Genomic DNA, 17,974 nt, shown 5'->3' on the forward strand with positions numbered 1-17,974 from the left:
TAGACGAGAGAGAGAGAGAGAGAGAGAGAGAGAGAGAGAGGTCTCCAGAGAAAATAAATACAACCCCTCAGAGCCGTCATCTCACCTCTCCCTGGCTGAGAACCAAGCTCAGATGTAGGTCATGTGAGGTCCCAGCATGCAACAGCAGCCCAGAGTCCGAGACTGGCCGAACATCCAACTGGATCTCTAGATCCCGTCCAAGAACCAAGGACTCATCTGCAGAAAGGAAGAGAGCTGTCACTCAGGGCGTAACAACACAGCAAGGCTCAAACAAGAAGCCCAAGCTCAGTTGAAATATGAGAAGAGTGACAGTAACCACCTATTGCGATGCGTCCTCCCTGTGCGGAGAAGTACACTCCAGGCTGTAGAGGGTTTTGGAAACAGGGCACCGTCCCCTGGCTATGAGCAGGGCTTCCTGCAGGGGCTTCGTTCAGCGTCAGTTCCCTGACACAACCAATGAAACCACCAGCACCCGGGGCCTAAAATTCATCACAATACAGACAAGAAGAGATTTGAGATAAAGCCAGGTTTTTGTTTAGTAGTAAATTTGAATTTCTGGGGCATTTCTGGATCATTTCTTTTTTGTGTCTTCATCAAATTATTCACAGCAGTTAGTTGAATAACAATTATTCATTAATATCCATAAATACAGCAAAAGTACTGTCGGTACAAATGTGCTCACCGCCAGTGAGGGTGGGACTCCTCCAACGTATAAAGGCCCAGTGAGACGAGTCCTGTCTCCTCCAGGCATTCTCTTAGACTTAGGGTTGATACCGTCCACTATCAGACTGATCTTCTCCCGTTCACGCTTTATAAAGACCTGGAGTGACATAAAGATAGGGGCTGTTAGAAGGTTCAGAAGGTGAGTCGTTTAGTGCAACAAAGCAAATAACACTTCTTGGTAGTTTCTTGTGTTTCAGGATTCAGTTAGTTGACATGTAAGCCACAGCATCACTGCAGCAGAACACCGGTAGAAACCTGCTCTGTGCATGTGACCTCACCGTGTGCCACTGGTCGTCGTTGTACTTCTTGTGGCTACGCAGGCTGGCCTTCCTCTTCCCTCCGTCCAACAGAAGCAGCAGGTGGCCTTGTGAGACGCTGAGCGACATTGCGGCTTCACCACGCTGTCCGTCGACTGCGTACAGCAGTAAACCATCAGAGGAGTTGATCCTCACCGCTATGGAGATGTGCGGCCTGCAGACAGACAGATGAACTGGATTAGTTTACTTTTTGGGATACTGGGACAGAGAAAAACCTCACAAGCAGAATCAGCTCCCAGTTTGAGCACAGGAGGAAGACCTCTTCGCTACTTTTAAGATTAAGCTTAAAACTTTCCTCTTTTAAAAAGCTTACAGGTGGAGCTGTCTTAGGTGACCCTAAAGCAGGGGTCGGCATCCCATGGCGTCGGAGCCACATGAGGCTCTTTCATACCTCTGCTGCGGCTCCTTGTGGCTTTGGAAAATAAATAGTGAGTATTTAATTGAAATATATTTTATTTTAGTTTGTTAGTTTTTAAAATGTTATCTTGAATTTGAATATTATGGTGAAAATATGCGTCACAACCGCCGATGTGCGACACCCACTGGCATGCGCAGTGTTGCCAACTTGGTGACTTTTTTGCTAAATCTGGCGACTTTCCAAGTCCTCCTGGCAACTTTTTTTTTGTTTTTTCAAAAGCAACTAGTGACAAATCTAGTGACTCTTTCTGGTGTTAATGGAGACTTTTCTGGTGTTTTGGAGACTCTGATGTGAAAACACATATTTTTCTGCAGTTAGTCCTCAGCCACCAGCAGTGCTGCTGTGAGCTCCTCCCATCCCAAAGCGCTCACAGGCGGTCAGGAGTCTGGTCAGCAGTCCCAGCTGCAGTCAGCAGGACAACCAGACGTCATTTTTACTTTGCTGCAGTTGGATAATTTAAGTTTGACTTTTTATTTCATATATACGAGGAGGACTCAAATAGACACTGAGTATTTTATTTGAAAGTAACCTTCAACCCAGTGTCTTTTTTTTCAAAATGTTTTTGTTGCATGCAGAGATAAAATTTTGCTTTCTCTGTAGCAGTGATTTCACAAATGCAAGACACTATGGGTTTTTTTTATACATAGCATAAAGGTAAAAAACAATATATGCAGTGTTATCTTCATTTTAGATGTCAAAAAGGTTTTGTGGCTCCCAGTGTTTTCTTTTCCATGGGAAACAGGTCCAAATGGCTCTTTGAGTGTTTAAGATTGCCGGCCCCTGCCCTAAAGCATCCCCAACTCATGCTTCTATATGCTGAGATTGCTGAGGGACTTCCCATGATGCACTGAACACCTCTCTTCGACTCTCCTCTTACTCTTCATATGGCTATTTGTCATCACATACCACTAACTTCGTGTCTTCTTCGTGTCTGTTTTTTCCACTCTGCAGGTATTTCTGGATTTCTCTGTATAATTAGTAAAGTCTTTATCTTACTATGTGAAGTGCCTGGAGATGACTCATGTTGTGAATAGGTGCTACATAAACTGAAAACAAATCGATCCTCCCACTGAAGTTGTGTTTCAATCCAATATTCACTCACTGTTAAGCTCTCGTTTTGTTCCCGCTACTTCCTGAGGAAAACATAGGATTGGGAATTAGCAGTTTGTGTTCACACTCACATTGGGCTGAGTGAGCTGGGCAGAGAGTTGTACATCTGGTAGCTGTGTGTGGAGCCGCTGAAGTGTGTTGCTCCGCTCTCGTGGTCAGACAGTTCGCCCTGACAGGACTCCCTGGTGTTACGACTGCGAGATCCTGATGGCTTCTTGTGCTTTCCCTGACACAGAGAGAGAACCTTAAGTTTACTATCAGGTTTTTATTCAATGGAAAAGCAGAATTTGCTATGTGTCTGAGTGTGAGTGTGTACCTTTGGTTTGTTGTGTTTCAGCTGGGGAGCAATGATCTGCTGAGGTTTTTTAGCAGCTGGACAGTCCAACGGAACGTTCACGTTTTCTCGAGCCTTCAGCAGGTTCAAAACCATCTGAGGACTTGTTTCCCTGAAAAAAAAGAAACACACACACGTTAAAATGCATCCATGTTTTGTTTAGCTTTTAACGAGGACTGTGTGCATGAATATGTATATTGCTGCCTGTGTCTATGTTGAAGCCAGTGACATGCGGTCAGGGGAGGTAACATTCATCCATCTCGGTTTAATTTGCATCTATAACCTCTTCGCTCTAAGTTGCTTCGGTCTATTTAGCAGTTATCTAATGAAAAATGCCAAATACAGGATTCACAGCATTCTTATTCATTTTTTCAGCTTGTTAAACTAGCAAAACCAGACAGGAGCATCTCTGCTTAATGCAGAACTGTGAAACTGTGAAAAACTACCTTAAATATCTGGCAGCAAGAGTGCCAATGACTGCAAAAAACAACAACAAACAAACAAAAAAAAACTGGTACCGAGTACTGTAACATGTAAAAACTGTAAAATGGTATAAAAAAAAAACAACCTGCAAATATGTGTGTAATGACATAATGACATTTTTTGCTGATTTAAATACAATCCTATTGTTTAATTTTATAGTCAGACATTGTAGAAGAACAAATGACCATATATATATATATGAAGTGTTTGTTTTTCCAACAGTCCTGCAAAAACCATGTAAATGAATACTTTTCTTTGATTTAACTACATATCTGTAATATGTGAAATTAAGAAAACTGGGAAACTTTGTAAAATACCTAATATAATTCAGTATATAATATTGTTTTTAAGTTTTTCTAACCTCTTGATGAAAACATTACTGATACATCCGGTGAGGTTGGTGAGGCCTTGGTCTGGCGTTCCTCCCAGAAAGGTTATCGGCTGTGACGATGTCACTTGGCGCCCCCTTGGGGTTCCCTGCCTGGCTTTCTCCAGCACATCATCCATGTACAGACGCAGCCTGAGGAATAAGTAGTAAACAAAGTCAGTAAACAAAGCTGGGCACCAGTTGCTCTGTTGGCATTGTGATCACTTGACATCAGCCGCCCTACCCGTTGATGTTGTTGTAGATAGTGATGTAGTGACTGTTGTCGTCGTTGTACGTCTTCTGCGTCTTAATCTCACTGTTGCCGGCTCTCACCACGACGTGGCCGTCAAGCAACAACACCTTACACTCACCCTCCTGCAGCCACAACACACCAGGATCAGTGTTTGCAAGACACAAGATGATACTGGATTGTTTCATAATCGTCAGACTCGACTGGCTGCATTTTGATGAGCATCTATTGACATTAAAGTCATGGATTTATTTGCAACGAGACAACACAGCACATTTAGGTTTTCCGCCAAATAAAAAAAAAACAAGTATGGGATTTGTTAGGTTTGCAGCAAAAAGAGGACGCTCAAAAGTGCTAATAACACTAATCTAAGAATTATAGAGACACAAAACAAACCCAAGAATACAATTAAATCATTAATTACACATACTTATATTTCAGCTAATCGCAAACCAAAATTTCATGATCATATCAGCCCTACTTTAAAGTCCCAGAGACCAAAGCAGGCCAGTAGAAAACAGGAAAACAGTAAAACTTATCAAGCAAAGAAAAAACAAGGGTAGTTGTTGGTTAGAGGTTAGCCTTTTAATCAGTTTGGCTCATTAATTAATGCTGACAGGATGTCTGGTTGCGTAAATGAGAAATACTGTAAAGCTTTTTGAGAATTGATTATGTAGAAAATTGCTGAACAAAAATAGAAATGCAGTATGTAATTTATAAAATATAATAAATTGTCTTTTCTATTTATCATAGTGGAATGTGGATTTGTTATTCCATCTTACAGCACGTCTACAACAGAATGGACGTCATGTAACACAAAGTACACTCATTGTCCTTCAAAGTCACACCTGATCGGGCTGTGGATTGACTCAGTGGTTAAGAATCCATCACCAGTTAAACAGCTCACAACTGGCTACATTTAACCCTTTTCTGACCACAATAACTTTCACCTTTTCTCTAAGTCAGAAAACAAGACAATTTGCACGCTGCATTTATATTTTAGTTCACTGTACAGCCTCCATATACATGCAGGGATGTACATCAGCGTTTTGCACAGAAGCTCCAGCATTAGACTTTGTTCCTACTTTGTCGCGGTGGTAGAACATGAGTCCATCCGTCTTATCGGTTCTGAAGCTGAAGCTGGCGGAGAAGTTGCTCCTGAGGCTGGGGATGTTTGTCAGAGCCCCGAGGTCCAGGTAGCTCTGACCGGTGAAATGAGCTTCACGAGCCACCTGCACAAACACACGGGTCGCATTTTTGGATGTTACTGTCTGTAGTTGTATATTTAGTTACACAGCAAACACATGCATATACAATATATTGAATTACATTCCACAATCGAGCAATCAATAACTCCTAAGGGGACAACTTATGCTATGATTACCTGGATATAAAACCTCATGAAATATAATCATTTTGGATCCAGATGTGCTTTAATGTCCTTGATACACCATCTGACATCTTTCTAGAACTTTTTCTTTTTCTTGTGACACAACAGAAGACATTAGTAAAGTTTATCCTTTTCCTTTTCACACTTAATACAAACATCCCGTGTATGACTACTACATTCATTGAGCTTTTCTGGGAATATATATTTTTACATCAGCTAATTATACTGCAGTGTGTCAAATCTATGCAGTTTTAAATAGAAGCAGTGAATACCAGCTCTGGTCATCAATAAGCCCTAAATATCAAATGTAAAAATACAGAAAAATTGCATGACTCCTTTACTCCCTGTTAATAGGTAAACTGTGTTTTCTTACCAACAGGTCACTGTCACAGCCGAAACTGACTCCAGAGCTCGTCATCCTCTTCAAGTCGACATGGGAGTTCAGAGCCTTGACATTCCTGAAACAGCCCTTCACAGAGCCCTGCTTAGAAAACATAGTCTTCAACCTGAAAGGAGACAAAGACAGTATGAATCTACCTGACAGAACTCTTTAAACAACATACTCTAAGTCTCAAAAATGATTTAGGAATTTACATCTGTGCTGGTTTCTGTTTTTTCTTTTGTTTCTTTGACCTAATTAGGAGTGATATCAAATAACATTTTACAAATTAGCCAAAAAATACTATCTTCATTAGCTGATTAACTCACTTTAGTCTGCTGTTTGCCTGAAAATGTACACGAGAGTGTACCAACACAAGGCACGTGCCATGAAATCACTGAGCTAGAAGAAGCAGAAAGATGTGCTGCAGAGCATCTCCGACATTACCAAAACCCTTCTGAAGAACTGGTTTTAATACTTACAATAAATAATCAGTGATATGAACAACAAACTAAAAAACTGGATTCTACAAATAGGAAATTACTTTTTCGAAGGGAGGTATAATAAATACAAAACTTTGACGCACTTCTCGGGCATCTTTTGCTCTGGTACTCCACCCAAATAGTAGCTGCTGCTGAATGAAGGGATGCTGTCTGAGAACGGGTGCGTGTAGAGGGTGACGCGGTTTTTCCTCACCACGATACGGCTCGTGGCTGAACGTATGACGATAACCTCAAGCTAGACAGAAACATGCCAGATGTCAGGAAACACAAGTTAACATTTGTACTTCTATAGTCTAAATGATAACTAAGGATACAAAATACTGTTTTAGTTATACATACTCAACTCAAAACAAATGCTGCATTTGACTAATGACGATAACAAAAATACAACAAACTAATCTGGTAAAGTGGTGGAAGGTGCCAAAATAAGGAATCAGAGCATGAGGATCCTTTAAATTTAAGTATATAAAATACAAGGCGACATGATGAGCTTACAGTTTTGGCTTCAGCATCAGTGACCTTCAGTTCCTCTGGCGACGTCACTTTGGCATCGAGCTCCACCAGAGAATCACTGAAGTCATAGAAAACCTTGAGTCTGCCCTGAAGCACTGCCAGGCACAGGAACTTATTCTGCTGGAGGAAAAACATGACGAAAACTCAGAGCTGCTTTATAGGCTATTTCAGTAGTCAGTTACAATAACAGCTGGATTATGATGTAAAATTTGAAGTTGTGACTGAATTGATACTCAAGACTAAAGACTCCTCCCGGCTGCCCAGGAGGTGTCCAAATCAGAAGTCCGAACCACGTCAGCTGTAGGTATTACATATCTCAACTGGCCTGGGAACTCCTTGACCCTCATAAGTGACTTAAGGCCCGATTTTTTAAAAATCTATTTTTCTACAATCATTTATTGGTAACCCAACTTGAGCAGGTTTTCTTCAGGGTTTCCCATGGGAGTTGAACGTCAACATTTTAAAGCATGTTATTACACACGTTTACAAACATATTGAAGAGAAATTGTTTGGTAACGATTTAGTTGGCAGATTTGTGAAAAAATCTCATAAAATGCCCGTACTATAAATAAACATTAGATTGAGGAATTTATTGGATGAACAAGTGAAGCTTTTTACCTCACTGTGCAGCAGCAGCAGGATTCCATTGTGTGAGAGCAGTTTCACTTCTTGTTCAAAGCGCTGTACTTGACTCCGATCATCCGAAATGGTGATCTCAGCGAAACCAGTACCGTCAAAATAAGCCGCGTCATTCACCCAGGCTGAAGTCAGCACTGGTTTGGACCTGTTGACAGCATATTCATTCAATTAGAAATCACACTGAAAAAAAAAAAAAAAACAGATGGAAATGATGGGATCCTGCTAAGAAATCTGAGACAACAAAGAAAGCCAGAGGAACTTTCAAAAAGAGAAAAGAAATGACACACCTGCCACAGGGTTTCTCATCTGTGGTATTGAGTTGGAAGATGTTCTCAAAGTTATACAGACTGAGGACCTCCTCGTTCAGCGTGTCTAGCTCGATGCAGCCCTTAAAGTTAGCCAGTTTGAGTGCAGAGGGTGGCTAAAAAAAGGAAATCAGTTAATTAATAATAATCACAAATATATATGGAAACAGCACACCCATTGGTAGAAGTCTTTGCGCAATATAACAAAATTCTAGTTAATAAAAAAAAAGCAAAAAATGTCTGTTTTACCAAAAAAATGAAAAAAAAAAACCAATACCACAACAACGACTACAATTAACATGTACATCATGTTGATTCTCCATACAATTATATCGAGCATTATTGTAAATTACAGGCCCTGCATACTCACACAGAGTCAAGACAGTACAGGCAGAGAGACTAATATGTATATAAGTTTTTACTGATGGTAAAAACAGCCCTTGCAGCGCTTACTGTGAAAGTGCTTGGGTATCCTCCCACGTAGAAGACGGTGTCGTTGGTTAAGAGGTTGAGCAGCCCCTGATCTCCTTTAGCCTCCACATTAGCTTTGGTCACTCGTTCTCCATCTGTGGCTTCTGAAGACATGGACATCTGACCATACTGGAGGATCCTGTGTTCACACAGACAGACACAGATACTGTAAATACAGCACGAGAAACAGATTTAAGCTACATAAAGCAGCACAGTTTTGGCATAATCAAATACATTCAAGCAGCCACAAAGCCGAAGACAAACTGTAGTCAGCACACAGGTGTTTGAAAGACAGTATATTTCTCAAATAATGACCAGGGCTGTTATTTGCCTGGTCTGCAGAAGGCACCAGGCCTTTATCTTTAATGCCCTCTGTTTAACCAGTGTACTTGTTCATACTACAAAGCCTCATTTTGCTCTGTTCTTGTTCACCCTGGTAAAGTTACTGCATTATGTTGTTAATGCAAACTCAACACTTGCTGAAACCATTTCAAATTTAAGGCCTTCATGTTTTAGTGGACAAAATCCATTCATTTGAAGTACGGTTTGTATTGCAATATTGAACATTTAACAACAGAATGAATCTAATGCCATCACTGTGTCAGTCTGAAACCTGCCGGATACATTTATCAGGTTCTTTTTAACCCCAGAGTCTACAGAATCTAGTACAAACAGGTCATTTTGGGGATTTAAAAAAAAAAAAAAAAAGACATCTAGACTAAAACGAATTTGTTAAAATATCATGACTTGAGGCTTGGACTTGGTTAAGTGTTTGGGCTGAACTGCATGTCACAGATGTGCAGTTTCAGTGTGTGTTTGTGTGCTTTACCTCTCCAGTACTAGACTATTGAATTTTCCATCAGCCTTGACATCTTCTTCCATCATCACCTGAGCAGTCTCTCCTCCAACGTTAAAGTACCAACGTAGTCTTTTCCCCTCCAGCGCCATGCCCAGGAACTCTTTATTGGACTACAAATACCACAGACAAAGTAATGAATTTCAAAACCAGGAGCACAGGAGCTTCTGAGTGGATGTTTGTCATTTTGTACAAAACAGATGTGCAATGATGTTCACTGTGACACAGAGTTCTTAAAAAAACTGCAAAAAAGACACCTAACACACACTGAGACTAATACAAAAAGAGAATTAATGAGTAAACCCAACACAAACCGCCCCTCTATGTTGCCGTGGGGATTGCTTACGTCTTTGTTGCCGAGGTAGAAGACAAACTGTTTGGTGGCATCGTCCTGCCGTCTGGCCCGCGTTGTGTCCGGCAGGGTGATGTAGAACTTCAGGGATGTGTAGGCAGCCAGGTCGGCCAGGTTAGATGGAGTACGAACCTGAACACTGGACGATCCGTTAAACTTCACCGGCACGCTTACCTGGACGGGGGAAAAAGGAGGAGAAATGGCAAGAAAAAACATTACAGACTGCAGATGTTGCTAAAACACCCTACCATTCCTGTAAAAGTAGACGAAGAGGCCTGTCCAAGGTACAGCCAAAGTAAATCACAACATGCTCTCGAACGATGTGGGGTAACAGCAGTTTGCAGCTATTAGTTGCAAAACACAATGGGACACAGCATGAAGCCTTACTTAGTCAATGTTCAAATTTTAAAACAGTTACACAGAAAATGAAGATTTTACAGGTTTTTCAAAGGCTTTTCCAGAAAAGGCAATTTGGAGACTTATTTGTATGTATGAGAACCCACAGAAAATTAATAACTTTTACATATTTACATCTTTTACAGGTTCTTGGCCAATGTAGCCTCATGACCTGCCTCAACATGCCACTTTTTGTCTTTTGCACACAGACCAGTCCCACCGAAGCAATATTTCATTGTCTCTTCATTGGCAGTCATCAGCAAAGTCAGTTGCAACTGGCTGCATCTTTACGTGCTTAAAAGGTGCAGGCACTTCTTTTCAACATGGGCTCTCTAACTATTGCAGTGTAAGGACACAACACAGAAGCTCACATTAGTCTGAGGTAGGTGTCAATCGAAAGGTCAGCCTGCAGATGACATTTTAAAATCTAGATTTCAGAAATATTTAAATGAGAACTGCAGTAATGACAGAGAAAACAAGGAAGAGCTAGTACAACAAATTTAAAATGATGCAGCAGCTGACATGGGTATTTATGTATTGATGTTTTTTGGAGTAATGATTTTAGTGAGTTGAATCCCGGACGTTTGCTAATGTAAGAAGACCATTCTGGTTGAGATGTTTTCACTTAGTGGATTATTCTTAGGCTTCACATCTCAGTTTTGTAATTGGTTGTTTCTTAGTGCTTTGGCAGAGGCATTGATTGCACTTGCTGCCGTAACTGCATCTTTAAATAGTTTAAATTACAAGAACCTCTTGGTTTCCTTCGATGTGTTGCATCAGCACCCTCAGATGTGTAGCAGTTGTCTACTTTGCTGTCCAAATTTAAATCAGTTTCAGCATGAAGGCTTGGTCTAAGGTTAGGGTTTGAGTTGGGTAACTCGTGGTTTTAACTAAGGTAAGCCTCTAAGCTATTGATGCCACTCAATGCAGTGTCTTCTGAGCTGATGAAGGTATGACTATAGCTGTGTACCTTGCTGGCAGCGTTGCGCGCCTGCTGTATGAGCTGTCGGATGCGGTTGATGTTCTCAGAGATGTTTGGCATCTGGGCGGAGTGATTCTGCAGTTCATCCAGTTTCTTCATGAGCGTAGGAATAGCTTCACCCAGCTTGTGTACTACAAAGACACACAGAGAGCAAATTTAGTGATTCATATATCTCAAATAACGATATAGCTTTTGTTTTGAATGTTTATGTTATAGTGAAAACTAGAACATCTTTTTTGTGTTTCATTTGGGCTGCAACTCACTCAGTAACTCATTCATCATTTAATAATCTGATGATTGTTTCCTTGACTGAGAAGATTGTGAAAAAAGCCCATGACATTTCATTGTCCAAGATCAGATCATTACAGGTGTTGGCAGAAGCACTGGGAATATTGCTGCTCAACTTAAATCAAGTACAGATGTAATTTTGTGATTGCATCTTGCATAATTGAGCACAAGTGATGGATTTATTTGATGAAATTACTTGGGAACTCATCCTAAAGACAAAACAGGCTTCTAAAGGCAAATGAAGTAAGCATACGACATTGCTATTTTATTATTGAAAGACATAATAAACAGGAGTGAACACTGACAGACATAAATCAAACTGTAGGTCGTTTTGTTGTGATACATTCAGAAACTCCCACCCGTGTTGTTGGCATCCATCAGGGCGTTGTTGATGTCTTCGTTGGTGGCATTGGCGTCTCTGTACGCCTGCTGCCATTGGTCCAGCTGCTCTTTAATTGGACGTAAGGCGTCGTTGACTTGGGTGGCCGTGGTATTCGCCAGATCCGCCACCCGCTTTGCTTCATCAATCTCCTGAGTCACATCTGTTCAGAACAGAAAAAGACAGAAATCACCAAAAACAAGCCTTTTCTTATTTTTTTAGCTTTCCTAACTTGATTCTTGCTGTGAATTTAGGATTACAATGAATTCTGAGGACATCCAAGGCTTCCTTCTTTGAAATTTAAAGTAATTCTGCCTTTTTAATGTGGCTTCTGTGTGTGTTGAACATGCGTACTTGTGGTGGAGTTGAGGTTATTCTGAATTGCTTCCAGATCCTTCATCACTTGAACCTGTTTGGTTTTGGCGTCATCCAGTCGTTTCTTAGCATCTTCCACACTTGGCTTCAGGTCTGTGCAGTAAAAAACAAATTTACCTTATAAGCGCTCCAAACTCAAGTCTCTGCTTTATCTTGATTTCCTGACATATGTCATACAGATCACTAAAATGAAAATACTTATGCAAAGATGTGCGTTTACCGTTGTTCAGCTCATCATCAAGCTTTTCGACTTCATCTTTCAGCTCTAAACTGTGGTTCTTCAGAGAATTAGCAATGTGACCAAGGTCCTGGTCTTTTATGTTCTAAAAACACACAATATCACAGACCAGACACAAACACATAAATCATTTGAAGCTGTTTTTTGAGTAGTTTAAGTTTGTGCATGTATGTGCTCACAGAGGAAGAAAAAATACTTTGCGTGTGTCCTGTACCTCCACAGTGTCATTGGCAGCCTTGTCAGCCATCTTGGCAGCCTCTTCTGCCTCCTTGATGCTGTTGATAATCTTATTGTAGGCTTGTGTTACATCTACTAATCCTTCACTCTTGGTTTCTGCAATCAAACTGCAGACAAACAGGCATTTAGCAACTACTCATCATGTTTTTTATTCATGATAAAATAACACTCTGAACCTCAAAACCCACCAGCAAGTTTGAAAATTTACACCAAATTACACCATTTATCATAGAAGAAACTGTAGAAATAGAAAGAACTGCCTGATTTTCAACTTTTCAATGATCCTTAAAGACGTCATGTTTGACTTTAGGTTTTGTTGGCCAAAAAAAAAACAGCTTCAAATTGAGAAATTTAATCCAAATCCCTTTATTCTACATATCTTTATCTTTTCTTTTCTAGTGTGCATGTGTCACCGCACATGCAGCCTGTTGCGGCTGCTCTGGCAAAAGACACATTTGAGTTCCAGCCATGGTTGTGCTGAGAGGTGCAGGACTTTACATTGCTGTAAAAAATTAGTTTACAGTGAGTAAAAATGTGACAGGAGCAAAAAAACACACAGCAACTGCTCAGGGCTCACAGGATTAACTTCAATGTTTGCTTAAGTAACTTTCAACATTACGACATGCAGATTTTTTTTTGTCCTGCATGTCTGTCTGCCTTCTATACCACCTTGACAAACCAAATATATGGTTGTAATTATTTACTCCCTTACCTGGACAAGTTCATGGCTAAAGCATTCAGCATCTCAGCATGCTTCTCTGCCTGCTCCACCAGGGGGATTTTGGAGTCAGCCCAAGCAAAATTCTGCACTTTCTGTGCCAAAGGTGTCCTGGCGCCATCCAGCTGGGCTGCCAAACGCTCATACTCCTGTAAAACATGCATTTAAAGTGATAAGGAGGAAGAAGTCAAGAGTGTTAAAATCTTTACCACAGCACTCCAGTATCTGCTGTTCAGTTCCAGACAGGGACTTTAGTTACATGTCGTCACCCTGCTGTCGTTCCTGTCTGTACCTCCACTGACACTCTCACAAAAAGCTGAATAACAAGAAATAACAAAGAATTGCATTGTTGATCTGAAGTACACAGGACATCCGTACTTAATTGTAAAAAAAAAAGTGTCTCTCTTTTATTCATGGCATATACCGACCAACTCCCCCAACAGCAATGACACGACATGTGCTGCAAGCTGTTGTGAATACTTTAATTAGCAGATGTTGGAATCAAGATGTGATTCAAACATTCAACAATAAAAAGTCCCAGCATACTAAGAAAGACATTAAGAACTGAGCGTGAAGCTAAGAGATTATTTTTTCTCGCGTAGTTACTTTGCAAATTGTCATTAATGTGTTGATACTATAGTTGATCCTTTGAACACCCAGTGTGATAAAAGCAGAAACTGCCGTGTCTGATTCCTAGAGATTTTTGCAGAATATGAACTACAAGTTTAAATCTGTGACTTTTGTGTTTGCTCTGACCTCCTTGGAGTCTTGCAGCATGGAGAGCACGTCGTTGACTTGAGCGACATCATCTTCAGCCATGCTCAGCTGGTCGTTCACCTCCTTCTGCTTCGCCAGCAAGTCTTGTATTCTCCTCTGAAAGAAAGACAGAGTAGTTACATATCAGAATAACTTTTGTTCACACCTTCAAGAAGCTTCATGGAGATGTATTCTTTTTCTAAACTCACTATGGATGTCCTGATCTGATCTCGAAGGTCAGGGCGGATCAAGGTGTTCTTTAATTGATCGGTATCAGCACAAACCTAAGCCTGATTATTGTTAACATCTGCATAAGGTGTTGTAAAGGGTGAGCACAATTTGTTGCAGGACTCTAGGTTTTCTAAATCAACCAATATCTGATTGTTTGATAAAACTAATTGACCACAGCAGATATGTTTCCTGTCCAGATATTGCTTATTGAGTCAACAGATAAATGACATGGGCCCAAAGCGGGTCCATTATATACTCCACTGCAATATAGGAATGATATCTTAGCTGATCCCAGCTTGACGTAAATACACAACGTTTGGCTGGAGGCCATCAAGTGTCACAGAAGTCTTTGTCATGGTGGCCCAAAGATAGCCAAACCCCCCACAATGTTCTCTGTTTGCCAACACTAGACTGCCCATAGTCTGAGTTACCCCCTACTTATTAAAGAGTAAGACTGAACCAGACACTATAGTTAATCTAAAATACATTTTCTGACATGCTTGTCGAGAATACAGGTTTTCACTTTCTTTTGGAGTCATGAGCCACACTGCATTTCAAACAGTGTCATAATAGAGCTTTACAATCATGATCATGATCATTTATGTAACATTAAGGAACACCTTTGACACACATTTTTTAAAATGCAAGCCAGAGCTATTCAATTGCCAAGCACATACACTGAATATCTTTAAATTAATTGAACATGTGAAATGTGGTTAGCTCAAAAAAAAAAAAAGAATTGGACTGGGACTTGGTATTAACCCTATTCAGGACTTTTGGGCCATTTGGTTAAGGTGAGAGGCATTGGGTTTTTTTTGTTTTTTTTTTCAAGATTTCTTTTTTTCAAATATAAAAAGAGGGACATTTGTCATACATTTGGAACCAAAAATACATCAACTTATCAGAAAATGTATGTAACAAAGTCTAAAAGTCTACATTGAATACCAACAAATATTTTGCACATATTCTTTTTTGGGGTTCATGGACCCCAAAAGACCATGAAAGTCCTGAATAGGGTTAAATGGCTTGGATCAGGGGCAAAAATACTTGATTAAGACATCCCAAAACTCACATTATTGTCCTCCAGGGTTTTCTCATTGACATTGTTGATCTCTGCAGCTCTGGCAGTGTTGTTCACAGCTTCGTTAAGAGCGTCTCGAAGGTCCATCATTTGAGAGTGGAAACGGGACAGACGATCTCTGATGGTTTTTGCCAAGTCATTGTTCTCTCCTTGACGACCTGCCAACTGCTTGTTCACGCGATCCAACACTAGCAGAGGACAGAGGTTGTGAGACATGTGAGACATGAGCACTTTTTTAGTGTATGACCTGGTGCAGAAAAATTGTGTCATTTTGCATTCGTTAGGGATCACAATACACCACTGCATTATTGTCTCTCCTGTGAGACATTAACACTCGAAGAAAAAAGTCCATCAGTGTTTTATGGATGAATACGTTTCTGTAAGGAAATAAACTTACATTTTTCTGCCTCTGTCTTCTCTTTGTCGGCTATTTTCTTTTGTCCCACACAGCTCCTGTACCTCATCTCCCTCAGCATGGCCTGCACCTCCCTCAGCTTCGTATCCCTCTCGTCATCGTCCTGTTCCGCCTCAGTGTCATTCAGTACAGAGCGGTTTGCCATCAGCATGATGTCTATGGAAAAACGAAAACATTGTAAAAAAAAACAAAAAAACAAACAAAACATATCAATCAAATGTAGTGTTAGTGGAATGAGGAAGTAAGAAAGTGTACATAAAAGCAAACAGCAAATTATTAAAATTATAGAGGTGTAGATAACAACTCATCTTGCAGTAAAGATACTGTATTTTTATAATTAAGTTATTTTGTTAAAGGATTTGTATCATGATCCAACTTAAGGAAAACGTAACCAGTATTTTTACAGTAGAAAAGTTTGATCTGGAGGCTTGTTTTTGAAAAAAAAAATAAAAAAGTTTTTAATCCTAGTTATCCATCCAAGACGATGTATTTTCGATGTTCTGCTGTTTTTACTTGACATAGAAACAAAACACACTTAAACTTTTCCTTTAAGACATTTTAATACATATACTAATATTACATTTAAAAAATGTGAATATAAAAACATTCAGTGTTTGCTACCATTTATATCCTTTGTCATGTTGTTGAGAAAAGATAGCAGATCTTCTGCCCTCTGGTGTGTGTTCGTGGTACTGTTATGCAGGTCACCAACCCTGTCAGTCATCGCTGCCACCTGAAAACACACATAACACACGTAACACTCTCAGATACACAAAAAAGTTAATTTCATTTAGCTGTGGCAAAGAACACAGTGTAATAACAGGTTAGCGGAAAACTGGAAACTGTTTCTCACCATTTTTAACCAAATAAAAACAAAAAATGTTGCTGTATATTGCTTGAGTGAACTTACCACTGATTTTAAGATGAAATCTATATTGAGAAGAATTTGTCACAATGGCTAAATCATACATCTCTACAATAAAGATGTTTAAAGCATTTATCAGCTCCAAGTGTATTCTCTCGCCTAATAAACATAGAAACTACAATGTTGAGCAAGAATCAGAGCCAGAATCTGTAAAAACAGGAAGAATTGTAAGATTTTCAACTAGTCGGGCATTATGTGCAGAAAACTGAATCAACTGCTGTTCCTATAGAGATGCATTACTTTATATTGCTGTGAAAAATGAGCCCACAATGTGTGAAAATGTGACAGGAGAAGAAAATGCACAGAAACTGCTCGGAGTTCAGAGGGATAAATATCTTAGTTTGGTGTTGGAGGGGACTTAGATTGTTCCAGTGAAGGATTAAACACCACTCAGCGCATTTATATGTAGTATGTAAATGTGTGTGTGTTCTCACCTTGTTCTGCAGCTCATCAATGTCGTCGTCGATATTCATGATCTCAGCATCCAGCATGTCGGCCCGATTCCTGCTCTCATCCAGAGTGCTGTTGTAGTTCTCTATGGCACGCTGGGATCATGGAAAGATAGTTTAACTCATACCTGCTAACTAGACGGCACCAACAGCGCAGCAGTCTTTCAGTTTGTATTTGTTTTTTGTGTGTATAAACTCACAGCCATGTCCTCCACAGACTTGTTGAGATTGTGCAGCTGCGCCCAAGCCATAGAGCTGGCGTTGAGGCTGCCCAGCTGATCGGCTACTGAGCGGAAATTTTCGTTCATTTTGTCCAGATCCTCCAACAGCACGACGACGCAGCTGTCACACACTGTACAAGGGGAAACACACATGAACACATTTCAATTCATTCCTAGGAGAAGGCCAGTGGATGACATGCAGCAAATCTCATAACCCAGGCTGGTGAACTATCCAGGAACTGCTTTACAAAACAATTTATAAGAAAGCCTGGTGGCCTTTTTTCTTTCTTTTAGGTTTATTTTAAATTTATAACCCCACTTGCTGTCACTGTGTGTGTACAAATGTGTGTTTCACTTACCTTCACAGTGCATGCCCTGGTGCTTCTCTATAGGGACACTGTATCTTTGTGAACAGGTGTCACACTGTTTTCCCGTCATCCCGTCAGGACAGCGGCACTCTCCGGTCCGGGGGTCGCAGCGACCTCCTCTGCAGTCGCACTCTGGAGTTAAAAGAGAGATATGAAATATCTACAGCTCTATGGAAACAACCATGGGTAGAAGAGCATTTAGAAATGCAATCTGTGCTGTATAACAAAGTAATGATGTCACATATAATTAAAAAAAACTAAATCTAAATTTGCTTCATTATTTATTATATTAAAAAGAAGGTGTTACACTGGAAACTAAACTATACATACCCGTAAAATTTGTCTCCCTACTTGTCTTGCATGGACTTTCTGTAAACACAGTCTGCAGTTCAGCCAGAAGTCCCTGATTTTTTTTATAACATGACTGGTGGTTGCAGCCAAGTCAATAATAGTTTCACAATTCATCCAAGAAATGCAGTTTTTTTTTTTTTTTTTGCAGAACCTT

At 40.2% G+C, this 17,974-nt stretch overlaps 1 protein-coding gene across 1 annotated transcript in view; it reads right to left on the reverse strand.

The window, feature by feature from the left end:
• The window catches only part of lama5 (laminin, alpha 5), a 130,584-nt gene that overhangs the window by 3,332 nt on the left and 109,278 nt on the right, over window positions 1-17,974 (reverse strand). The window contains exons 48-77 of the mRNA XM_008280023.1: window positions 17,461-17,601; window positions 17,081-17,232; window positions 16,866-16,976; window positions 16,128-16,239; window positions 15,489-15,662; window positions 15,083-15,279; window positions 13,780-13,896; window positions 13,018-13,172; window positions 12,283-12,412; window positions 12,051-12,153; window positions 11,810-11,923; window positions 11,436-11,618; window positions 10,777-10,919; window positions 9,405-9,584; window positions 9,032-9,171; window positions 8,185-8,341; window positions 7,714-7,847; window positions 7,406-7,571; window positions 6,770-6,907; window positions 6,358-6,509; window positions 5,766-5,898; window positions 5,088-5,234; window positions 3,997-4,127; window positions 3,747-3,905; window positions 2,885-3,014; window positions 2,640-2,794; window positions 1,002-1,194; window positions 683-820; window positions 320-479; window positions 86-216 (exon numbers count right to left, since the gene is read on the reverse strand). Of these exons, the coding sequence (XP_008278245.1) occupies window positions 86-216; window positions 320-479; window positions 683-820; window positions 1,002-1,194; window positions 2,640-2,794; window positions 2,885-3,014; window positions 3,747-3,905; window positions 3,997-4,127; window positions 5,088-5,234; window positions 5,766-5,898; window positions 6,358-6,509; window positions 6,770-6,907; window positions 7,406-7,571; window positions 7,714-7,847; window positions 8,185-8,341; window positions 9,032-9,171; window positions 9,405-9,584; window positions 10,777-10,919; window positions 11,436-11,618; window positions 11,810-11,923; window positions 12,051-12,153; window positions 12,283-12,412; window positions 13,018-13,172; window positions 13,780-13,896; window positions 15,083-15,279; window positions 15,489-15,662; window positions 16,128-16,239; window positions 16,866-16,976; window positions 17,081-17,232; window positions 17,461-17,601 (4,376 nt within the window). The remainder of the gene's footprint in view (window positions 1-85; window positions 217-319; window positions 480-682; window positions 821-1,001; window positions 1,195-2,639; window positions 2,795-2,884; window positions 3,015-3,746; window positions 3,906-3,996; window positions 4,128-5,087; window positions 5,235-5,765; window positions 5,899-6,357; window positions 6,510-6,769; window positions 6,908-7,405; window positions 7,572-7,713; window positions 7,848-8,184; window positions 8,342-9,031; window positions 9,172-9,404; window positions 9,585-10,776; window positions 10,920-11,435; window positions 11,619-11,809; window positions 11,924-12,050; window positions 12,154-12,282; window positions 12,413-13,017; window positions 13,173-13,779; window positions 13,897-15,082; window positions 15,280-15,488; window positions 15,663-16,127; window positions 16,240-16,865; window positions 16,977-17,080; window positions 17,233-17,460; window positions 17,602-17,974) is intronic.

The sequence above is a fragment of the Stegastes partitus genome, unplaced genomic scaffold (genome assembly GCF_000690725.1).
Source record: "Stegastes partitus isolate 25-593 unplaced genomic scaffold, Stegastes_partitus-1.0.2 Scaffold179, whole genome shotgun sequence".
NCBI classification, from domain to species: Eukaryota; Metazoa; Chordata; class Actinopteri; family Pomacentridae; genus Stegastes; species Stegastes partitus.